The 25686-nt window shown below is 35.9% G+C and overlaps 2 protein-coding genes and 1 long non-coding RNA gene across 7 annotated transcripts in view; 2 read left to right on the top strand and 1 right to left on the bottom strand.

Annotated features, from left to right (window-relative positions):
- MED13 (mediator complex subunit 13) overlaps positions 1-18263 on the top strand; it is a 108765-nt gene extending 90502 nt beyond the window's left edge. For 2 of the 3 annotated variants that reach the window (XM_078437376.2, XM_078437377.2), the window contains 10 exons: positions 1101-1320; positions 2164-2355; positions 2543-2766; positions 5250-5392; positions 5849-6007; positions 6118-6303; positions 8239-8387; positions 10731-10904; positions 13775-13875; positions 14231-18263. In XM_078437376.2, the coding sequence (XP_078293502.2) occupies positions 1101-1320; positions 2164-2355; positions 2543-2766; positions 5250-5392; positions 5849-6007; positions 6118-6303; positions 8239-8387; positions 10731-10904; positions 13775-13875; positions 14231-14363 (1681 nt within the window). In that variant the 3' untranslated portion in view covers positions 14364-18263. Of the gene's footprint in view, positions 1-1100; positions 1321-2163; positions 2356-2542; positions 2767-5249; positions 5393-5848; positions 6008-6117; positions 6304-8238; positions 8388-10730; positions 10905-12362; positions 12438-13774; positions 13878-14230 lie in introns of those variants that run through there. The other variant, XR_013552026.2, reaches the window with a different exon arrangement.
- On the bottom strand, positions 819-25139 carry LOC144614317 (uncharacterized). The gene is made up of 3 exons (XR_013552027.1): positions 24821-25139; positions 23333-23448; positions 819-909 (listed from the first exon to the last, which is right to left on the bottom strand). It is a non-coding gene; the product is annotated as an uncharacterized LOC144614317 (long non-coding RNA).
- The window catches only part of INTS2 (integrator complex subunit 2), a 59803-nt gene continuing 59140 nt past the window's right edge, over positions 25024-25686 (top strand). The window contains exon 1 of one of the 3 annotated variants that reach the window (XM_060646561.3): positions 25024-25106. In XM_060646561.3, coding sequence (XP_060502544.1) covers positions 25097-25106 — 10 coding nt within the window. In that variant the 5' untranslated portion in view covers positions 25024-25096. Of the gene's footprint in view, positions 25120-25686 lie in introns of all 3 variants that reach the window. The other 2 variants (XM_060646560.3, XM_078437379.2) reach the window with 2 other exon arrangements.

Genomic DNA, 25686 nt, shown 5'->3' with positions numbered 1-25686 from the left:
TAGTCTAAAAATGTAATAGAACATTGACTAAGTTTGAAAACCTGGTTCCTTTCTGGTCTAGCTGTGCTTTGTGATTTTCAGCAGCCCATTTAACTTCCCTTTGTCTCAGATTTCTCACTAAAGCACTAAGCGCTCTGGCATTTCTGATATTCTGTGGTTTTAGGAATACTTTTCCCTTTTTTAATTCAAGACCTCTTAATGCAAGCGTCTTTGTATACCATGAAATTGTGTGCACAATGTTTTACTATTCTCTTTGGTAAGAAAGAGATGTCCCTTAATTTTTAGACAGGCTCTCTGACACCACCAGAAAAAAGGGAGAGGATAAAGTATTTAGGGATCAAGAGGATTCCTTAGTAAGACCAAATATTTTTGTCACTGAAGTGTTCTGAGGTATACCCTGATGTTTAAAAAAATATATATTGGCGAAAACACTTTCACCTTCTGGATCTACTTTTTAAATCATCTATTCCCTGTAGTTATTAACTATATGTACCAGGCCTCTTTAGAAACTAGTGTGTTAAACTGAACCAACTTGATGGGAGTAATTATCTATAGGACTAATTTTCCAAAGAAGAACATTGTTTAGAGTAGCGAAATTATAAGTCTACTTGTTGTAAAGCTGTTCAAGAAGTAACTTGGCAAGTTTTGTGAGTGAAAATGTAGTGCTCAAGTGCTTTAAAAGGTTATAACAAAGACAAATGAATTTTTTAAAGTTTTGTGAAAATGTTTTATTTGCGGGAAGTTGAGTTCTAGATGACTGGGCAGTTCCAGAATGTAAAAACTTTAGGTATATACATGTCTGCTAGGAGATTCAAGGAAGGAAGGAGGTAGTTAACACTGATGACTTGAAGTCTTCTGTGACTTTCCCAGTGCACACTCAGGTGGCAGCTGTGGGGTGGTGAGCCTTTTCTAGAACACACAGAAGAGAATGGGAATATCACACAACATGTATTCTCTGTAATCCTGTGTTACGTTTCCTAATAAACTACTCTTTTCTCCTTGGGGCACGGAGAGGGGAAAGAACCTGCTTTTGATACTACCTCAAAAAAGGTACAGTACAACTTTTTTTCCTAACTATATATTTCTACCTTAAATTTTAGCACGATGGATCGGGATAAAGTGGGCATCCCCACAGATGGTGATTCACATGCAATCACTTATCCACCTGCAATTGTCGTTTATATAATTGATCCTTTTACCTATGAAAATAAAGACGAGAGCACTAATTCTTCTAATGTATGGACTTTGGGGCTACTTCGATGCTTTCTGGAAATGGTCCAGACTCTTCCTCCTCATATTAAGAGTACTGTTTCTGTACAGGTAAGAATGGTAAATGTTGCAAATTAAATTTATATAAAACAATTTGATGTAGATAGAAGTTTCAAAAATACTATTCTGTATCCAAATTAATTTTTTTTAAAAACCAGGTTCTATTATATTTTACTTTAAGTGATATTATGATAGAAATTTTCGGGAGTTTATGAAGATAAATTTTACAGTCCTATCACATTAATAGAGGATAAAAAGATTGCATTTAAGTACATTAAATATTTCTCTTGTGTTGCTTTTATAAACTAATTTTTAAATTCATATGCTTAAATAGAAGACTAGAGCATGGGCCTATATAATTTTTTTTTTTTTCTTTTTACGTTTATTTCGTTGAGAGAGAGGGAGACACAGAATCTGAAGCAGTCTCCAGGCTCAGAGCTGTCAGCACAGAGCCCAACGTGGGGCTCAAACTCATGAACCACGAGATCATGACCTGAGCCAAAGTCGGACATCTAACCGACTGAGCCACCCAGACACCCCTAGAGTATGGGCCTATATAAACTAGAATTCTAAATAAGACAGATTTCAAGTAAAAGTAGTAAATAATGATATTAACTTTTTTACAGATACTTTGAATTATTTCTTTATAGACTATAACAGAACTAATCAATGGCAGTATTAATATAACTGCTGTGTAGAAATTTTAAAGTTTTTATATAACCTGTTAGTAAAATTATTAAAAACCTATGTAATAAAATATAATTCTTTAGATTATAGTTTTAATTAGGTTTTATTTAAATTTTCTGGTAAAAGTTTTTAGAGATTTAGACCCACAGTTCTTTTTATTTTTATTTTTACAAGTTTAACTTTGTAATATTTGCTTATAATTCTTAGATTGTTCCTTGTCAGTACCTGTTGCAACCTGTGAAGCACGAAGATAGACAAATATATACCCAGCATTTAAAATCCCTGGCTTTTTCGGCCTTTACCCAGTGTCGGAGACCACTTCCAACATCAACCAACGTGAAAACATTGACTGGCTTTGGTCCAGGTTTAGCCATGGAAACTGCTCTTAAAAGTCCTGATGTAAGTATGTTTTCTGTGACCAAAATTATTGAATGATTATACATTTTATGATTTTATACAAAACTACAATCCTCTGTTTATTTCTCATTTTCCAATTATCTTATAATTGAATAGAGATATCACATTTTCAGTAAAAGATTTTTAGGATTGCATAGTACCAATAGTACCTTAATTTTTTATTTTACAGAGACCAGAGTGTATTCGACTTTATACACCACCTTTTATTCTGGCTCCAGTGAAGGATAAACAGACAGAGCTAGGAGAAACATTTGGAGAAGCTGGACAGAAATACAATGTTCTTTTCGTGGGCTACTGTTTATCACATGATCAAAGATGGATTCTTGCATCTTGCACAGATCTGTATGGAGAACTTTTAGAAACTTGTATCATTAACATCGATGTCCCGAATAGGTACTTCTGTTTCCTTAAGTGTATCATTAGATCATCCATTTAAAAATACTCTCACACACACTATATTTCATTATTAATGAATAGAAAAATAGAAAATTGGAAGGTTATATCATTAAGTTTTGGAATTGTGGGTGATACTTTTTTTTTTTTTTTTTTTTTTTTGGGTAGGTAATATATTGTATAATTTAGGAGTATTAGAAATAATTTTGAGAGGTGTCAGACTTTGGCTCAGGTCATGATCTCATGGTTCGTGGTTTGAGATCGAGCCCCGCATCAGGCTCTGTGCTAACAGCTTAGAGCCAGGAGCCTGCTTCGGATTCTATGTCTCCCTCTCTCTCTGCCCCTCCCCCGCTCATGTTCTGTCTCTGAAAAAATAAATATTAAAAAAAATGGAAAAAAAATAATTTTGATTTTTGTTACATAGAAGAGAGTAAAGTACCTAAATTCTATGTAATAAGGCTTGACACAATGATTTTAGCCTAAAAAACTTTGAAGCATGGAATGAGAGAGTCTCTGCAATTTAAAAAAAAAAAAAAATCTAGTAAAGCATCCTAGGACATTTATTTCTCTCATGTGCCATCTAAAATATAGTCCCTAATTAGCTGCATTAACTTCATTTACTAAAATTGTTGACTGAAAATTTTGCCTTTTAAATTAAATATTGGAGTGTCTTTTGAAAATGGTGGCCTTATTTTTAGAATAATTCTTGGTAGTAATTAGGTATCATGGCTAGTTATTTCTGAAGGTTGTAAGTAATAGATCACAACAGGTAAGCCTCATATTAAGTTATAACTTAATAGACATTTCTAGTAATATATTTCAAGGCTAGTGAACATGGACTAAGAGAACCTGAAAGGCAAGTCCATGAAGTAATTTTCAAAAAATTTTGAGGTTTGGTTCTATCCTTTATTATTTTTTTTATTATATGAAGGTTCAGTTTCTTTAAGTTCAGAAATTGGTTATATACAGAAATATTTAATGACTATTAGATTATAGTGATGCTGAAGAAATGAAATATAGAAACATTAATTTTATATTATTATAATGTTTTATTGGCTATTTTTAATAAACCTTAGAGAAGTACTTCATACCTTATTTCCTTGACACAGTTTTTATTATTTATTTATTTATTTTAAGTTTATTTACTTATTTTTGAGAAAGGGAGTGAGAGAGGGGGCACAAATCGGGGAGGGGCAGAGAGAGGGAGAGAGATTCCCAAGCAGGCTGCATTCTGTCAATGCAGAGCCCAGTGCAGGGCTCATACCCACGAACCATGAGATCATGACCTGAGCTAAAATCCAGAGTCAAACACTTAACCAACTGAGCCACCCAGGCACCCCATAAGTTTGATTTTTTTTAAATGCTAAGTTAGTGAGCTTTGGAAATAGTATGCTTATCTGTGAAGGTTGAGAAAGAATAGAGAAAGAAAAATATCACCTTTCCAGTAAAAAGATAGTATTGCCATTTCACTGAAGTAGAAAGGTCCAACTCTAGAGTTTTAGAGATCTGGGTTCAAATCCCGACACTGCCACTTACTGGCTATGTGATCTTGAGAAAACTACTTTAGCCAGCTAAGCTTCAGCTTCTCTGTAAGATTGGGAGAATAATTTTATCTGCCTCATAGGGTTGTTAGGCTGAAATGAGGTGTAACATGTAAATTGCACATAATGCTTGTTATGTGTTAAGTACTTAGTCAATTGTTGCTCAGCCAAGAGTGCTTATGTTACGTACTTGCCTAATAAAGGACTTATATGCAGAAAACCCAACAGTGTTGTTTGGTCTGAGAAACATAGTGTTTTGTTTGATATTCTTCAACTTAAAGTATGAAGCAAGGGTTAGCAAACCACAGCCTTTGGGCCAAATCTGGTCACACCTGTGTGGTTAGGTATTCTGAAGGACTGCGTTCATGCTGCAACAGCAGTTATTGTTGCAACAGAATCTTGATGGCCTGGCCTGCAAAGCTTAATATATTGGCCCTTTAGAGAAAAAGTTTGACAATCTCTGGTGTAGAGCAGTGTTTCTGGTGAATTTTGATGGTTCGTGAACAATTTTTCATTTTAAAAGTTAAATATTTTAATGTGTTGGGGCGTCTGGGTGGCTCAGTCGGTTGAGTGACCAACTTTGGCTCAGGTCATGATCTCACGGTTTGTGAGTTCGAGCCCCGCATCAGGCTCTGTGCTGACAGCTCAGAGCCTGGAGCCTGCTTCAGATTCTGTGTCTCCCTCTCTCTCTGTCCCTCCCCCACTCATGCTCTGTCTCTGTCTCGGAAATAAACATTTAAAAAAAAAATTAAAATATTTTAATGTGTATTATAAAGACACAAACTAGCATAACCTATGATTTTATGTATATTCTTGCTTAGGACTATGTAGAAAGTGTCAAGCATTAAAATTAAGGGACCAGTTTTTCACAAATTTGAGCTCTTTTAAAATGTCATATGAATTTTAGAAATATTTAATTGTCTCTTGTATTCTGTACAATAGGGCTCGTCGGAAAAAAGGATCTGCTAGAAGGTTTGGTTTACAGAAACTTTGGGAGTGGTGCTTAGGACTTGTACAGATGAGCTCATTACCATGGAGAGTTGTAATTGGCCGCTTAGGAAGGATTGGTCATGGAGAATTGAAAGGTAAAATTGTGCTTTTGATTGTTAATTCATACACTGTTCAGACTACATCTGTGTAAATGTACTGAATAAAATGCAGAGGTTATAAAACTAGTTGTTTTGTTTTCAAAGAGGAATCACAAATGTCTAGTTCACAAATGGCCTAATTCCAATCTTGAAAGGACATTTTACTTTGTTTTGACTTAATGGCAGTGTTATTACTACTGTCCTTATTTTTTGTCTTCCATTTTTTCCTCTTTTTGCCCATTATTGCAGCTCATCCCCTATTTAACAGATCAGTTGATGTTGACCTATATTAAAATATGATGTTGAGTAACATCAGCAAGATTTTTGGTTTGATGATGATTCCTATTTGAGGAATGCAGTAACTTAAAAACCATTATGTTTTAACTTTGGTTCTACAGAGTGTTAACAATGCTGTTACTTTGGATGTTATATTTTTACTGTTGATACCCACAGATTGGAGCAGTTTGCTGAGTCGTCGAAACTTGCAGTCTCTAAGTAAAAGGCTCAAGGACATGTGTAGAATGTGTGGTATATCTGCTGCAGACTCTCCCAGCATTCTCAGTGCTTGCTTGGTAGCAATGGAACCCCAAGGCTCTTTTGTTATTATGCCAGGTTAGCTATCCTTAGTTTATATCCGATTTAATTCTTCATGCACTTGCACTTCTAAATATCATATAAAATTGATTCTTCTATTATTGAAAGAAAAAAAATTCTCTTTTCAGATTCTGTGTCAACTGGTTCTGTATTTGGAAGAAGTACTACTCTAAACATGCAGACATCTCAGCTAAATACCCCACAGGACACATCATGTACTCATATACTTGTGTTCCCTACTTCTGCTTCTGTGCAAGTAGCTTCAGCTACTTATACCACTGAAAATTTGGACTTAGCTTTTAATCCCAACAATGGTAGGTGAATTGTTCTTTAAAGGTTTGCAAATATAAAGTAAGTCTTGATGATTGTGGCTAATTCATCTGAAGAGTTCCTCCCCAAACCTATCCGCATCCTATAAATGTTTATGAAACCTGTGAATGTTACTTTATATGACCATAAAAGACTTTACATGTGTGATTAAGTTAAAGATCTTGAGATGAAGAGGTTATCCTGGGTTATGCAGGTGGGCCCTAAATGCAATCACGTGTATCTTTACAAGAAGGAGGCAGAGGGACGTTTGATTATACACAAAAAAGAAGAAGGCCATGTGATGGAAACAGAGAGAAGCAAAGTCAGAAATGATGCTATGCTGCTGACCTTGAAGATGAAAGAAGGGGCTATGAGCCAAGGAATGCAAGGAATATAGTTGTAGATGCTGGAAAAGACAAGAAAAGCTTTCCCCTAGAGCCTCCAGAAAGAGAATAGACCTCCTGGTACCTTGATTTTGGCCTAATAACCAGTACTTTGATTTCAGCCCAGTAAAACTGATTTTGAATTTCTGGCCCCCAGAACTGTAGAGAATTAAGATATGTTTTTTTAAGTCATTAAGTGTGTGGTGGGGCACCTGGGTAGCTCAGTCAGTTGGGCATCTGACTTCAGCTCAGTCATGATCATGAGGTTCGTGAGTTCAAGCCTCACATTGGGTTTGCAGCTCTCAGCGCAGAGCCCACTTCAAATCCTCTGTCCCCCCTCTCTCTGCCCCTCCCCCACTTGCACTCTCTCAAAAATAAATAAAACATTAAAAAAAGCTTGTGGTAATTGGTTAAAGTAGCAATAAGAAACTAATACAACCATTCTTCTACTTTATTGATACTGGAACTAGTGCTATGAATTGTCTCAAAAATATTTACTTATTTTAAAAGGCAACATTGATCATAAAATGTTTGTATAGGTTTTTGCCTGTGCTGTTTACCTGTACATAGACAATAGACTTTGTGGCACATTTTATATTCCTTTATAAATTGATCTGCCAAAATAATATAGTAATTTATATAAACTGCCATAGTAGGGATATAGCTTTTGTAGATGAACTTAATAGATTACATTTTAGTAGAAGAGAAAATAAATGATATTCCATTGTTGCCCTGAATTACCTTAGAACACGGCACATCTCTAAAGTCACAAGTAGGGACTATTTAATATTCTCTTCTTTTAATGTGTTATACAATAACTTGAATATTTTATTTAATAAAGAACTAGAGTATTAATTGTGCATAGTCCCATTTTAAATATATTTTCATTCCAAGCATGCTGTTTTGTATTATTTTACTGTTGCTGTTGTAACAAATTAACACATGCTTAGTATCTTTAAACAACACACATTTATTTTCTTATAGTTCTGGAGGTCAAAAGTCTGAAATCAGTCTTAAGTGGGCTAAAGTCAGGGTGTCTGCAAGGTTGATTCTGTCTGGAGGCTCTGAGAGAATCTGTTTCTTTGCCGACATCTAGAGACCACCTGCACCTCTTGTCTTCCATCTTCAGCAGCAGCAGCAGCAGCAGCATAGCATCATCATACGTCCTTCACTGACTCTAACCCTACTGCCTCCCTCTTATTAGGACCCTTGTGATTACATTGGACCCACCTGGATAATCCAGAATAATCTCCCCATCTCAAGATCCTTAGCTTGATCACATCTGCAAAGTTCTTTATGGTAACATATTCACACATTCCTGGGATTAGGATGTGGACATCTTTGGGGGAGGGCATTATTCACACTACCACATGCTTGTGTATAATGTATAGTTGTTTATATGGCTTCTAGAACAATACCTATCACATAGTAGGCATTAAATAGATGTTAATTAACCCATTTTTATTAAAATTCATTAATTTATTTTAACCCTCTTCTGCAAGTGACCATGGGATGTGAAAAATGGAATATTTATTTATTTTTCTTTCTCCTATATAGATGGAGCGGATGGAATGGGTATCTTTGATTTGTTAGACACAGGAGATGATCTTGACCCTGATATCATTAATATTCTTCCTGCATCTCCAACGGGGTCTCCTGTACATTCTCCAGGATCTCATTACCCCCATGGAGGTGATGCTGGCAAGGTAACCCTGTTATAAAAGCTTAATCTAAATGTCATTCATTAACTTAGTAACGGATTGATAAATAGAACACTATTTTTTCCTTGGAAATTAACAAGAAGTGAGAATTATAGTACCTGCATGCACTTTTGTCTTACAGATGTTAATACCTGAATCGCATATTTTTTCTTCAAATTCTTATTTAAATTCTAGTTAACATACAGTGCAGTATGGGTTTCAGGAGTAGAATTCAGTGGTTCATCACTTACATACAACACGTAGTGCTCCTCATATCAAGTGTACTCATCACCCATCCAGCCCATCCCCCCATCCACCTCCCTCCATCAGCCGTCAGTTTGTTCTCTATTGTTAAGAGTCTATTAAAAAAAAAAAAGTGTCTATTATGGTTTGTTTCCCTTTCTCTCTTTTTCCCCCCTCCCATATTTTCATCTTTTTTTTTTTTTTAAATGTTTATTTTTAAGAGAGAGAGAGAGAGACAGAGTGCAAGCAGGGAAGGGGCCGAAGAGAGAGGGAAATACAGACTCCGAAGCAGGCTCCAGGCTCTGAGCTGTCAGCACAGAGCCCGATACAGGGCTTGAACCCATGAACTGTGAGATCATGACCTGAGCTGAAGTTGGATGTTTAACCCACTGAGCCACCCAGGCGCCCCGTCATCTGTTTTGTTTCTTAAATTCCACATATGAGTGAAATCCTATGGTATTTCTCTTTCTCTGACTTATTTTGCTTAGCATGATACAGTCTAGCTCCATCCACATCGTTGGAAATGGCAAGATTTCATTCTTTTTGATGACTAATATTCCATTGTGTATATGTACCACATCTTCTTTATTCATTCATCAGTCGATGGATATTTGGGCTCTTGCCATAGCTTGGCTATTGTTGATAATGTTGAATTATATATTATAAACAGAGTCTCTAAGGCTCTGCTGTCCCTGACTTCATGTTTTCTTGGCTTTAGTCCTTCGACCACTCACCATAGCTTCTAATCAGGTATGGCTAGACCAGATTATTTGAGGATTATAGTATATGCTCTAATCTGCCATTTGTATCAGGGCTGTGAGGAGGAACATAATAGAAATATTAATTTTCTCGTAAGAATAGGAAAAACACTATCTTCTTCCCTCCATCCTAATTTTTAGTGTTTAGTGTTGGGAAGCAGCTGTCTTGTTCTTCTATTTGAATTCAAAACTGATTGGGCTTCATTTGAGTAACATCTTTATTTGAGTGAAATTAAATATAGTTTTTATTTGATTATAATAGTATGCATATGTTTAGAACCTGCCTATTTGTTTATTCTTTAGAGCCTGACTTTTTAAAATAAGGAAGGATCTTTGCCCCATCTTACCTTGTATCCTTTCCTTTTGTTTTTAACTGGAAAGAAGTAAGATCATTGGGGCACCTGACTGGCTCAGTTGGGAGAGCATGCAACTTTTGATCTTGGGGTTGTAAGTTTCAGCCCCAAGGAGGGTGCAGAGATTAATTAAAAAAAAAAAAAAAAAAAAAAACTAAAAAAACAGTGAGAGTATTAAAATGTGTGTGTGTGTGTGTGTGTGTGTGTGTGTGTGTGTGTGTGTGGAAAAGCACCAGTAATTTCATCACTTTAAGAAAACCATATGTACTTGTAGCAAATTCCCTTTCACATGTATTTATGTTACAGCTTCCAATATGTATAAATAAGTATAATAAGTTTTTTAACCTTGTTTTCCCATAATTTGTTATGTCATTCCCAAAATGTTGGACATTTAAGTTTTTTTTTCTTTTTTTTAATGAAAAATTTTTAAGTTTATTTTGAGAGAGAGCAAGTGTGTGCATGCGAGCGAGCAGGTGAGGGACAGAGAGAGAGGGAGAGAGAATCTCAAGCAGGCTCTGCACTGTTAGCACAGAGCCCAACATGGGGCTCGATCCTGTGAACCATGAGATCATAACCTGAGCTGAAATCACGAGTCAGATACTTAACTGATTGAACCACCCATGCATCCCCCCCCCCCCTTTTTTTTGGTCTGTTATAGGTAATGTTGCAGTGAACCTTTGCATATCACTTTTTCTTCTTTTTATCTATTTCCTTAATGTAAATATCTAGAAATACATGGACTAATCTAAAGGATACAAGCATAAGCAGTTGGCATATTAATTTCCTCTTAAAACTCTTGAAATAAAGCTCATTCTTTTAGTACTGTTACTAATTATGATCTTCTTACTAAGTAGATAGCAATTGATTTTTTTCAGTATCTTTCAGTATTTTTCTAAATTGACATCATAAGATAATGAGACTGATTGCCATTGTGTATATATAGTGCCCAAGTATATATCAAATGAACTAACACTTTTAATTTTTCTCTCTTAAAGGGTCAGGGTACTGATCGGCTACTTTCAACAGAATCTCATGATGAAGTAACTAATATTCTTCAGCAACCATTGGCCCTTGGTTACTTTGTGTCAACTGCCAAAGCGGGTCCGTTACCTGACTGGTTCTGGTCAGCATGTCCTCAAGCACAATATCAGTGTCCCCTTTTTCTTAAGGTATTTCCATTTTTATGCCAGTTCCTAAATAATACTAATCGACGGCTTAAGTCTTAAGAAACACAGAAGTGTCTAAGGTCAAATGCATTGCAATATATGACAAGAGCACAAAGAAGTTATCTAATTATGAAACAGCTCCATGTTTTAAATTGATACTAAGTTTGAACTTTTAATTAATCTTAAGTCATATTTCTGGGACCCTTGCTCTTATTATTTTCAGCTGCACATATGGAAGTTTAGAGCTGGGTGAAAACTTCTATTACTTTTAATCTAATAACTTTTCATTTTCTAGGTGAGCATATTAAAGTTCAGAAAAACTCATTTGTCTAAAGTCATAAATTGGTTAGTAGACTAGGATTACAGTCTGGATCCTTTCATGATTATATGGTTATTCTTTGAATTACATCATACTGTACTTCTGTTATGCCTCAGTATTTGGGGGATTAAAGGATTCATAATTTTGTAAGAATATTTGATATTTAGATCCACTTACTACCTCCTTAAAAATTTTTTTTCTAGCTTTGTGTAAATTGCTGTGTTAAAACTATTAAGTCATTTTCAAGTACTAAGACTCCCATAGTGACTTATTTTATCAAAACAAGTTCATTAGCAAGTGCTGTAACAAGGTTGAGATACATCATATAATGGTAAAATGAGATTTGAAAGCCCTATCCAGAGTTTGTTGCTTCTGCTTACTACTTTTCCAAAATAGGAAATTCAGATCTGATTCACTTATTCTTATATATGCCCACCAGAAGTTGACAATTTTATTCCAGAGGTCATACTAACTAACCTAACTTCTTGCCAATTGATTTTTAATTGTAGGGTAAAAGTTGGATGCTATGCTTTTAGTGGGTACTTGAACCAATAGGCTTGGTATCTTTTAAGCCTGTTGCTATTAAATCTTGATACCCTTGGCCAACATACCATTGAGTCCGTGACATTTGAGATTAAGCAATGAACTTCTGTAGCACATAAAGAATACAACAGCTGTTGATCTGAATTGACTATTAATGAGGTGATATATTTAGGAAGGTCAGCCAAGGTAATAAAGTTTTATCATATGAATTTTCCTCTCTTTCCAATATATGTACAGTGGTCTATATAGATCTCATTACAAGAACATATTCCCAAGTGTGTTTCTGCAAAATAGTAGTCCTTGGTGTTTCTATAAAACAAAGGGTTTTTTGGTCCTTTGGGAAATGTTACACATGCTTTCTGCTCCCTTTTGTTGTTATAATACATGTGTGCACATTAAAATCTCTGAAAAATAGTAGCAAATAACATTGTATACCTACTATTTCCCAAATTTACTTTAATACACAAGAAAGCAATTGTGTAACACCAGTTAATAATTCATGACCTTAGTGTTTCACGGAACATTTTTTTAGGAAACACCACTTTACAAAAAGTCCAAGGGACTATCCAGATTCTTTTCTACTCAATATTTATTTGCAGAGAGGATAGTGTAAAGTGGGCATTCACCCTCAGATACAGTGTAACAAGATTAGGACTTCTGGTCTGAATTACCAGGTAAGGCATAATTTACCATAATTTTGTTCACCTTTTATTTTCATACATTCCATTTTATTTCCTGTACCATAGGCAATAAAACCACCCGATGTGTTTCTCTTTGCTTAGAAAAATAGTAGATTATTCCCTAGATGATTTAAAAAATCTTTTTATCTTAGAAATTAAATGGTAATTTTGGTACTGATTATATTCATTTAATCTGTAGTGATCTGTCATATGAGACTTGTCTATAACTTACAAATGAAGAGTTATGGGCAGTTAAAGACATTTCTTTGGTTATATTCTTGAATATATATTAGAAGAGTTTATACATCTATTGCAGTTGTAGAGATCACCTAAATATAAAATAGTACCTTTTACTTTATACAGAATGAAGTCTGCTAGTGTTCTGCAGTCAATACCTCCATCTCTCATAGTTTTTTCACACTTAATATATTGACTCAATAAACAAAATGATTCACTTTCTTTAATTGAAATGTGAAGAAGAGTACCACATTCCTTTCTTCCACTCTTCATTGTCATACCAAAATGGGTGTGGCAGTTGTTACTAAGCCTCCATTATGAAATTGCATGGGCAAAGGAAGGCATTCTATGTACTGTATTAGAGTGCTTACAATTCCACCATAGGTAGCTTTATTTAAAATTTGTAGCTTTGTATGTAGTATATTTGCATATGCTGACTTTTTCAGTGCTAGACCTAGGTGTATGTGCATAGTCTTAAGTTCTGTGTAACCTGTAGACAGGTTTATCAGTTTAGTGCTTCCTTAGACATTTACTTGACACATCTAGGCATGTTACATGCAGAAAATAGATAATAACTTTATTTTCTTTTTTACTTTTTATTTCATTTTTTTAATGTTTATTTTGAGAGAGAGAGAGAAAGGGAGAGAGAGAAGCGATCAGAGGAGGGGCAGCAAGAGAGGGAGAGGAAGAATCCCAAGCAGGCTCTGCACCATCAGTGCAGAGCCCCACTTGGGGCTCGATCCCATGAACCGTGACACCATGACCTGAGCTGAAATCAAGAGTTGGCCACTTAGCCAGCTGAGCCACCCAGGCACCCAGAAAATAGATAACTTTAAGTAACTTTTAAAATAACTATTAAATAACTTTTGAAGGGATTATTATGTGGTCTCAAAAACAATAGAACTGAGGAAAATTAAGATTGAATATAAATTACGCACTTAAACAAGAAGAACAAGCATCTTTATAGTGGTGCCCATTCATTACATAGGTCGAAAATGTATTTCATCAAGGACGAGACCTTGGGAAAACTTGGGAAAATAAGGTAAAACCAACAGAACTTTTTCATTTGGCTGACTGATTACCTGTTTTTTTAGGCCTCTTTGCACCTCCACGTGCCTTCAGTGCAATCTGACGAGCTGCTTCACAGTAAACACTCCCACCCACTTGACTCAAATCAGACTTCAGATGTCCTCAGGTATAGCTCTTTTTACCATTAAAGGTTCTCCATTGCAACTTGGAAAGAGTATAATGTTGATCCTTATGTATTTTCCTCCTATTTGTCAATAATTTATAGTTGTGTACCCTTGGATCTCTAGATGAATTACATCATTCAGAATGAGTCCTTTTCTTTCTAGCATGTGTAATCTACTTTTGAGAATACTTTTTTTTTGAAAATTAGTTTATCTTTAATTTCCCCAAGGACTCTCTCTTCCATACCGTCCACCATTTTTTAAAGTGGCTTTAAATCTTAGATGCCATAATTGGAAACTGCTTCCAAAATCTACAGTGTAAGTATATACAGGACTTAAAACAGTTTATTTACTTTTCAGGTTTGTTTTGGAACAGTACAATGCACTCTCCTGGCTAACCTGTGACCCTGCAATCCAGGACAGACGCTCCTGTCTCCCAATTCATTTTGTGGTGCTGAATCAGTTATATAACTTTATTATGAATATGCTGTGATCTTCATTGGATGGAACTGTGCAAGAAGAGAACAAGGAAAAAAGATATTTCACTGCAAGATTAAGTTATAATTATCTTCTCAGTGAAAGTCATCTGTGATGGGGTCTAATTCTTATTACTTCAACAAATATTGTTTTGACTTGGGGGGAGGGGCTATAACCCTGCTATTTTTCATTGACTATACTGAACTCTTTAGGATGATGACTGATCATACAAAACGTATTATAACATTTTCGTAGCAAAATTAACCTTTTTTTTCCAGTCACAGTATTTGTGAAAAGTAATGAGCCATAGTACCCAGTCATGTTAAATGAATATTAAAAGCATGGAGAGGAAACATGAGGAACAATGAATTTCAACATATGGCTTCAGAACATCAAGATGTTCTTGTATTGGATTATAGTATCTAGTATTCAAAAATGCCTGCATCTCTTATTTATTGTAAGTTTTTAAATGTATAAATTGTCTTATATTTCTTAACCTCTTTTATAAAAATTTTCCTAGAAGGTTTATACTGCCTTCTTGCTTTAAAGCAATTGGTCTAAAATATATGTAATCGTCTTAATTAAAAAGTTGCAGTAGGGTTGCTTTTAGAGTATTATTTTTTTGTAAGGGGGTGGGTGGGACAGTAAATTTGTATTGTCTCGATGTACAGTTTAATGGGGATAGAGGGGGAATAATGTCCATACCATTGTGTGTGGAGGATTTACAGCTAAGCTGTAGTTGCAGAGTACATGTACAGTAATGAAGTTCACTGTGTTTATAAATTGAAAAGGTACCGGGTCTTACAGCATTTTATATATCACACCTTTACAGAATAACATGATGGCAATATACAAGTGATATTGTTGGGTGGTTTAACTTAGAATAAAATGAGAATTCTTCAGTTATATTTTGTACTATGGTTTAGGGCTATGACTAATATTTCAGGCCATTTCCAGTGAAAGAAACTTAGTTTTACAAGAAAAACATTTGCTACTGAATGCTTAAACTAATTTTGGTGTTTAATGTTACATGCTTAAATGTTTTTTTCAGTTTAGACAGTGGCACATCTAGGCATGGGAATATTAATTATGAAAATTATCTTCAGGATCTGCTATAAGGTTGAAATTTAGCCCAGCTCTAGGCATTTTACAAATTATTTTAAGAACAGTCACTCTGATTGTTTGACTTTTTTTTGTTTTTTAAATTAAAGATTGGGAATGTATGTGAGAGTATGCATATGTATGGATGTGTGTGTGCAATCAAACTGTGGTGTAAATAGATTCTCAGTGAATTCTGGTATTCAGACTCTATTCCACTAGTTAAAGAACCATTTTCTAAACTTAACCTGTTTCCTTTTGCCTTTTTTATTTATTTAATTTTCTTGGTTTGGAGATGGCAGTCCCAAACACCAGAGTCTGTACTTTTCTATAACACAGCTCAGATTAAGGCAGGACATATGCCAAGGAGGATCTCACCTCCCTAAAGAAGGGACTTGAATTTTAGGGACTTTAATTCACCCCTTCCTTCAATACAGCTTTTCCCCTTCTTGTTTGCACATGCCAAGATAAATGCTTTTATGCAGGCTTTACCCCTTTAAAAAGTTGTTTCTACAGTGCTGCTCACAAGAGAGTCCAAGTTAGCTTCCTGCCTGTGTTGCTGACTTGAATTCACAGTCACCAAGTCTACCTATCTTTCTTGGAAGCAGTCTAGAAAAATTCTGAATTTGTACATTCAGTAATTCTCCACAAGGACAAAATCAGTTGTATTTACAAAACTGTAATTCGGTGTGTTTTGTTTTGTTTTTACTGAAACTTGTTTTGTAAATACTATATGCTTAGCTTAAATATCACTTTCTTACAAACAATATAACTTCTTCAAATTGTGTATATTAAACATTAGCAAGTCTTGTTTTTTCTATAAAAAACACACAACTGGTGACAAAGGTTTTCAATCACTTCTTCAAAATTATAATGCAATTCCAAGGGTCAGCATTTTTGAAATTAGAATTTAAAGATCACATCTCTGCATTCATTTTTAAATTATGCTAGCACACTACAGATTATGTTGGCATGTTTTGTTCTATACTTAAAAAAAACTTGTCTGAAATTTGAGGGGAAAAAAGATGCTTATTTGGAATATCTATAAAAAGTATCCTCTTTTTTTTTTTTTTTTTATAAACTTAGCTTAGTAGTGACTTAAAAATAAAAGCTATATTCTCAGTTGTTTAATATCACTAGCTTGTAGTGAACACACCTCAGTTTGAGGATAGATTTTAAAAAAATTATTCCCTGACAGTTTCTTTTATATGGAGCCATAAAGAAAGGAACCCAGTATACAATTCCTTTTTATCTGGGAACAGGGAGTAGTTCCCAAATATATAAGATTTACTGATAAGATTTTTTTCTTCCCTTCATATTTAAGTTCACACTTAAATAGAAAATTATTAAATATCCATTAGAAAAGGTCAAGAGACTTATTTCAAAAAGTTAAGCCTTTTATGCAGGATGATGGATCTGACTTACTACCATACTGTCACAGACAAGTATGGGTAGTTTTTTGTTTGTTTGTTTGTTTGTTTAAATGGTAAGCAAAATAATATATACTTTATACCAGTTGATCACCAACACATTGACTTCTTTGTTACAGTGCTAATGTCTGTTTTTTGTGCAGTTATCCATTACAAAGCAGGGTGGAAGTACAGTATTTTGGCATTTAAAAAGATTAGTTATATAATGTCTGCTTCCAGCCAGTGAGAAACATCTAGCCATACTTTCTTATGCAAGCCATTCAGTTATCAGGACTGTGAATTAACACTGTATGAATAAATTTCTGTACACCTTATTGTTTGGCCAGAAGGCCACCAAGTGTACTTATATGTAATCCTTAAATTTTAAAGTAGCTGTAATTTTTAAATCTTTCTAAACTTTTCTTAAACCACTAAAATTAAGCTCTTACTACTTAGTCAATTATCCTCAGCTGTATTCGTACTCAATTGTCAGTATGGCACAGATTACTGTATTAAAATATTCTCCTTTCGTCTTCATATTTACCTTCTGAGGTAATTTTTTAACTTAATGTGTTACTACAAAGATTTGCAGATCTTTAATCAAGCACTATGTTAATACTGTAATATTCAAAATACTATGTTGCGTTATTTAAAATGTTCAAATTGAATACATTAAAAGGAAGTTTTTAAATGCTGTTGCATCATATAATTTGCTACTCATCCACTATGGCATCGCATACCAGTCTATTAATACATTTAATGTTGCATGAGTAATGTTTTGGTCTGGGTTTCCTCTTAAGATTTTAGTTTGTCTAAATTAAAGAAAAATGTTTTTGACATACATTTTTTTTGGTCCCTCACCCCCTCCTCCCCCACTCCCAATCAGCTGGAAATCTTAACCTTTAGGTTTTTCTTGGTGTTTTAATGGGCCCAGAACTGTGGTTTAAATTTTCATATATATGTTTTCTCTTTTGTGGAGTATTAATTAAAAAACTGGATTTGGGACCTAAGATACTCCTCAGGTTGATGTATTCATGAAGTTTTAAAATAGTTTTAGTTTTCAAAGTAAACTGGATTTGTGGACCTTTAAGTTACTGAGTTTAAACTACAAATTGTAACGTCATTACTGGACATGTCAGCATCAACTCTCTCAAATAGCTTGGTCACTTTATGAAGGGGCGTTTTAAAGTTGTTGTTTAGCAGTGACATTTAATATGGTCCAATTGCTTTTTTTTTTTTTTTTTAATGTGACAAAAAAAGAATAAGGAACAAACACTATTGCTGCCGAATGCCATAACACTGAGTTGTACAAATTGTGATTGAGGAAATGAAAAGGTTTATACTTTTTAAAAAAAACAAAAAACAAAAAACAAAACTTCAAATGGAATAAATTATTCATGAAGCCTTCATTGTGGTGTCTCATTTTGTTAAAAATATTTCCATCTTAAACTTAAGTAAAAATTAGTGGTATTTTTTGTTGTAAGTCGAAAAGGGTAACCTAAAAATTGTACTTTTAATATCTCCATCTGAAGTATTTTATTAAAATTTTTCTAACCATATTAGTGATTAATATACAGGAAAGTTATATGTGTACATACATACTCCTTTTAGGCTCATCAGTTTGGTATCCTTTTTCTAGTCCAAAGCTACCTTCAGATATTTAAAGCTTAGCTCAGTCCTACTTTTTTGATCACATAAATGTTTTTGAAACATAAAAAAGTCTTCAGATATGAACACTCCATTAAAATATTGTATGAGCAGCCATTTTAAATATTTTTGTCCAAACTTAAACTAAGGACAAACCCCAAAATTGTGTCCATTTTGAAATAGTGTTTGCCAGCAAAATTTAAAAAATAATCCTTTAAAAGGAGGTATATGGTGTTGGAACTTCTACCTTCTTAAGTTATTCTCTGTCTCACAGTTTGTATTACCTGTGATTTTTTTTTTTTTTTTTTATCTTGTTAGTCTAAAACCCTTTATGGCTGCTTCTTCCTCTAAATATCGAAAGTCTTAACATGGTCTGTCCCCTGCCTTCCCCACAAGAATCAAAATGGGCTTTTTCCTGTGTTTTCCTCCTTGCCTCTTAGGCCATTTCAATTCTTTGAAAGCCCCATGGTTATTTTTGCCTTAACTTTCCACATACAACCTTGCCTCAGACTAGGTCCCCTAGTAATATACTTTTTCAAAGTTTATTATCCGAGAGAGCACAAGTAGGGGAGGGGCAGAGAGAGAGAGAATCCTAAGCAGCCTCTGCACTGTCAGCACAGAGCCCGAGGGGGTCAAACTCCCGAACCATGAGGTCATGACCCGAGCTGAAATCAGTAGTCACACTTAACCAACTGAACCACCCAGGTGCCCCCCTAGTATTTTACTTCTATTGTAATAATCTGTATGGAGCCTTCACAGTGTTTTTCACAGTTTGTATGAATGTTTGATCCTACTAAATGACCTCATGAAGGCAGAAACTGGGTCTGTTTTGCTTACTGATGCATCTAGAATCCAGCACAACATCTAGCACATTAATAGGGCACTGAAATATTTGAATAGACTCCTTGTGATAAATACCTCAAACTATAGTACTTAGTTGAAGTGTGAGTTCTGCAAAAATTCAAATGAAACTGTACAATCTAATTACTTGGGACTATTTTCACATTAGTAGAAACAATCACTAGATGAGTATTCTTGTGCTCTCAGATTTGCCACCTTTTAGCTGGTGACTTCAGACAAAACTTTGAACCTCTTGAGGTCTCAAGTTGTTCATTTGTATATGAACACAATAGTAACCACTCCTTCCTAATGTTAGCTTTGTGAACCTCAAAGGATTACATAAAACATAGAAATTTGTAAAATACAGGGGCGCCTGGGTGGCTCAGTCGGTTAAGCGTCCGACTTCGGCTCAGGTCACGATCTCGCGGTCCGCGAGTTCGAGCCCCGCGTCGGGCTCTGGGCTGATGGCTCAGAGCCTGGAGCCTGCTTCCGATTCTGTGTTCCCCTCTCTCTCTGCCCCTCCCCTGTTCATGCTGTGTCTCTCTCTGTCTCAAAAATAAATAAATGTTAAAAATAAAAAAAAAAATTTGTAAAATACAAATGTGAGGGATGATTAATACAATACCTATGTTCTCTAGAAGAGTTGTGATTTAAGACCTACCAGACCAAAAAAAAAAAAAAAAAAAAAAACAAATGCTTACAACAAAAGGACTCATTTATTTTTAATGTTTATTTTTGAAAGAGTGAGGGGTGGGGGACAGAGGATCTGAAGCGGGCTCTGTGCTGACAGCAGAGTGTCCAATGCAGGGCTTGAACTCCCAAACCATGAGATCGTGACCTGAGGTGAAGTCAGACGCTTAACTGACTTGAGCCACCCAGGTGCCCCAACAACAGGACTTTTAAAATATGTTTCTAGCAAGATCATCCATGGAAAAAAATGCAAAGAATCAAGTATTTAATACTTAATTTTTATCTCCCTTCTGTCCTAACCTACTCTGACTAAAAAGAAATCAGCTTGAAGGGTCTTTAAGCTCTAAAACATAAAGTAACACACATATGATGAAATAAAATCTGAGATACTTAACTGATTTAAAGCATTTAAAGGTGTCAGGTCCAAAGGAAATATATCCTCGGTACTAAAAGAACTTGTAGATATGATTTCAGAAATGCTGTGGAAAACTGAAAGGTTCCAGAATAGTGAAAATGCACAACTTGCTCAGTTTTTAAATTTTTAAAAAGATGGGGTGCCTTGGAAGCTCAGTGTCTGTCTCTTGCTTTCAGCTCAGGTCATGATCTCAGGGTTAGCGAATTCAAGCCCCAAACTGGGCTGTGCTGGACAGCAAGGAGCCTGCTTGGGATTCTCTCTCTGCCCCTGCCCTACCCATTCTCTCTCTCTCTTTCTCTCTCAAATGTTATGTCCTAGAAACTACTAATAATTTATTTCACTTTATGAACAAGTTCATTAGAAACCAGCATAGTTCCACTAAAGCACTATTTAATAGACTGTTTACACTAGTCATGAGATACACACCTTTGACTTTTAGCCATCAATCTGCTGAGAAACATACATGTGTATACATAATTAGTTCCATAAGCCCTCTAGAGTGATAAGAACAACAATGTAGTGCATATACAAGAAGGAATAGCTTCTTGTATCAATCTACATTTTATTTTGACAGCATTAATAAACAGATCATGGAAATGGACATTCAGGTTATTTAATAAGGTTTCATGGTATTGTTACACTTAAATCATTAATTCAACAAACCAGTATTAAGTACCATACTTTAGTTCCTGCCCTCCAAGTACTTACTTTGGAAAGGTAGGAGAAACAAATTTTAACAATGTAGTACAATATGTGATGTGCTATGATGGAACGAAGTAAAGGGAGCCTTGAGAATATCGAAGAGGGATACTTTAAGAGATAGGTGGTTTGTCTGGGAAAGATTTCTTAGCAAGGGAACACTGGAAGTGAGACTTAAAGGATACATAGGAGGTACTACATAAAGAGAATAAAGGAATTTCAGACCGAAGGAACAGTGGGAGAGAAGGTCCATGAATAGCATGAAGGATTTGGGAAACAGCAGTTCCAACAGACTAAAACAGAGGCACTATGGTGGGATAGATAATGCAGGAATCCAAACCAGAGCTAAGAATTCAGACTGTGAAAAACTGTCTTTTGAGTGCCACCTTAAGGAAAATGAACTTTATCCCAAAGCAGGGAAGTGTTTCAACAGTCGGGATGATTCATAATTAATTGAACAATCATACCAAAAAAGGCTTGTTGATGGAGCTGTATCAACCTGAAGGGATGTCTCTAACATACTATAGAATCTTGGCTGGACCCAATTCCATTCAATATTTTACCCATAAAATTAATGAAGAGATGATCTGCTTTGCAGATAGCCAGTGTAAAAGAAGAGTCCAAAAGATCTTGACAGGGTGAAACAATGGAAGAAATTTTGGGATTTCAAGATAAAATAGGACACTGTTGAGGATAATTATAAAAAGAGTTCCATATTGAGAACATTTGAGTTAGATGGCTCCTGACATCCTTGTACTTCCAAAATTCTATGAGTCAATTTCTAAAGAATATTGGTCTTCCTTTAAATACCTAGGTCTTCTAATTTCTTGAAGCTCATTTACTTGGCAATAATCTACATAAAAGCACCTAGTGTGCCTGAAACATAGTATTGTTTTTTCTTTCTGTTTGTTTCTCCTTTTCTTACCTCAGTCTTACTGAAAAATAGTTAAGTAGAAAAGGATAAATCATAGTAAGCCAGTCAGAAGAGAATGTTTACTTCACTTAGGAAGGAGTGTTATTTTTTAACTTAAGTAAAAATAGGAACTAAGCAACGTGTTTCATCAAATCTAAACACCAGTAATTTTAAGACACCATTATATGTACCACTAAAAAATTTAAAAGATCATTACTGATCTTAAGACACCACAATATCAGAGATGTTAAAATGTGAAAAAGTCACCATAGAGTTGATGAAATATGTCTTTATGTGGGGGACAACCTCACTGACTCAGTTGGTGGAGCATGCAACTCTTGAATTCGGGGTGGTAAGTTTGAGCTCCATATTGCATGTAGAGATTAGTTTAAAAAATAAAATCTTTTTTAAAAAAGAAATATCTTTGTGAGTAAAATGGTAATGAGCCTCAGTGCCACACTGGTCTTAAAGGGGGATTATTTTCTCAAACATTTCTTTCTCAAACGCAAAGTGTACACCATAATTACATAATATGCCCCTTTAGTAATCAAACATTTTGTGGTTTATAGGCAACTAAATGTTAGGGCTAATTTGTAGCATTATTTACTTTTCTATAAGTTCTTAATCTAATTAAGCATCTGAGCTGCAAAGTCTTTAAAAGTTGATTTTAGTATAGTTAGAGAAACCACCTCAGAAAAAGCAGATTTAAAACTCAAAAGTCCATCAGTAAATCTTTTTTCACTGAGTTCTGTATGGCTGTCAAAATGATTTCACTGGTGAACAATGTAGATCTCAAAGACTTTGACTAAGTGGATATGAGTGGAACAGGCGAGAGCCTAGGGTAACTTCCAGGTTTCTGGCTTGAGCAATTCTGGGTAGTGGTGATATTCACTGAGATAAGAATTGGAAGACAAGGAGAAGGGGACTTGGAAGAAGGTAAGTGTCAGTATTCATTTCCATTACACGCTGGCTATCTTATTTGAGCTGGGTGTGATTTGCTGTTAGATTGAGACAGATCTGTAAGTTGTTTCTTCATTAGTGATTACAGGATTGTAAGTAGAGTTGGAAGAAATTTTTTTTTTTTAAATTATTTTAGAGAGAAACAGAGCACTAGAAGGGGAGGGACAAAGAGAGAGGGAGACTGTAAAGATTGGGAGACACAGAATCTAAAGCAGGCTCCAGGTTCTGAGCTGTCAGCACAGAGCCTGATGCAGGACTCGAACTCGACCTCATGAACTGAGAGATCATGACCTGAACCAAAGTCAGACACTTACCTGACTGAGCCACCCAGGCACACCTAGAGTTGGAGGAGATCTTAAAAATCACTTAGTTCACATCCCCTTTCTCCCCTTATTCATCCCCCAAACCATGAATTCTCTTCATACTCCTCCTGTGAAAAGACCATCCAGGGAGATTAAATTGTTTAACCTCTGTCTCAGTCTCAATTTCCCCACAATTATAAAATAGAGACTGTTCCCTACCTCAGATAATTAGATCAGGTAACAGATATAAAATACTAGTGCCTAGCAAGTGTTCAATAAGTATCAGCTTAAAAATGACAATGTTGTACAATTTGTGACCGAATAGACTGTGAAATCAATTTTAGTGTGTAGTGACCAGCAATTAAACATTTTTTTAATGATTTTCTTTTTAAGTAATCTCTACACCCAATGTAGGACTCGAACCTAACAAACCCGAGATCAAGAGTCATATGCTCCACCAACTGAGCCAGTCATGTGCCCTGTGACCAGTAATTTAAAGAAGTGAAATAGAACATATAACATGTAGTATGTGTTATTTCATAAAAACTTTGTTCCTTTTAAATGTGGGCATATATGAGCATGTGTGTCCTGGGTCACAATGTGAAACTGTAGGTCAGGTGGATATAAGTTTGAGAAACAATGAAACACACATTAGTTCTCTTCTTCCTTTGTTGAAAGAAGAGAAAGTCTGAAAGCAGACTTTATTAGGAGATTAGTACTCTGTGAAATCTTGGAAACTATATAGTATGAGGCTGTATTTCTCTCTGTAAAATATTTTTGCTCCCAGCTTGTAGCACAGTATTTGGTAAGCAGGTGATACATGCACATTGCTTAAATCGGAAACTAGAAATAGTATGAAAATATACAGAGACTAGTTTTTAATCTTTTCTGCTTAGACTCTATTTGAAAACTTGTTGGAAGTTTTGGGTCCTCTTTCCAGAAGTGCCAAGCACACACAATTTTTCAGATTCCAGGGAATTCCTGAAACCCCATCCACCACTTTCTAAAGGTCTATGGACCTTGAGTTTTTTGTTCTGGTTTAAACCGAAGTATAGTTGACACACAATGGTACACTGGTTTCAGGTGTACAATATAGTGATTGGACAACTCTATGTTATACTCTAGGCTCACCATAAGTGTAGCTACCATCTATTACAATACCATTGACTATAATCTCTATGTTGTAAGGGAGTTAGTTATTCATTCCATAACTAAAAGCCTGTACCTCCCACTTCCCTTCACCCATTTTGCCCATGCCCCAACCCCGGACCCGAAGGCATAGAAACCCGAAACTAAGATGTTTCACTTGTGACTATGAGGGTATGAGGTCAAGAGCGAAAGAAAGATCAGGAAAAGGTTAATTTTTAAATTCGCCTATAAATCCCACGATTCCAGAGCTTAAGTGCTAGGGAGGCATAGGCAGGGACAGAAAGAAGGGTGCAGTCATTAGTGTTCCGGTCAAAGGATGGCGGAAACAACTTTAACGTTTCTTTTACATACGTTATGTCATTCAAGTGCCACAAAAATCCTGTGAAGATGAAACTGCAGGTCAGAGGGGCTTAAAGATTTAATCGGAAAGGATAAAAGTGATAGATTTTGGAAGAAGAAACTGAAAGCAGCATTTTAAATCTTCGGGAACGCAGTTAAGGGGACGGGAAGGAAGAGGTGGGACCGCGCACGCGCACCGTTGCATCAGCGCGGACGTCTCTGGGTTTCCTTTGCAGACAGCCTTCCTCTCAGTCCAGTACGGTGGCCGACGGGAGCCAGACGCTGGGGATGAATGAAGGTGCTGGGTGCAGGTTGAAACAGTCCCCTCCGCTTTCCCCTCCCTTCAGTGCGGTTTCTGCCTTTGTGCGGTGTCCCCATCCAGCCCTATCGCACTGCCGACCCCATTGGTCCCGGCGTCTGGGTTTTTGGTGCCTGTGTCGATTCAGGGCACAGCTGGGTTTGGCGAATGCGGATTTTCGCCTAGGCCCAACTTTGGGCCGCGCTCTCGATTTCTACCGTGTCCCGCCTGTAGGGCGCGGAATCGGTGTTGAGTCCCGGGAGGTTGGAGGGTAAATCTTGAGGTATGAAGCTTCCGTTTCTCAGGCCTCAGCTCGTTCTCCGATCCACGTCGGTCACTGGCCTTCCATTTCTCTGCCAGGGGGACTGGTTGGTTCTCGTTACGCTGAGGGCGAGACCTGTGAACACACACCGGTCTTGCTTGGCGCCACTGCTCCCTCAGCCCGCCCCTGTGTTAAAAGGCCAGCTCCTCTTGTTTAAAAACAAAGTAGCGTTTCTGCCCACGACTCTGTTAACCCATGATTTTGCTAGTCTGATGGATTGGAGGGGATGGCTTTGGCCACCTGCTCCCTGCCTTTTTT

The sequence above is a fragment of the Panthera onca genome, chromosome E1 (genome assembly GCF_046562875.1).
Source record: "Panthera onca isolate mPanOnc1 chromosome E1, mPanOnc1 haplotype 2, whole genome shotgun sequence".
Taxonomy (NCBI): Eukaryota; Metazoa; Chordata; class Mammalia; order Carnivora; family Felidae; genus Panthera; species Panthera onca.
This window is presented reverse-complemented; position numbering and strand designations above follow the sequence as displayed.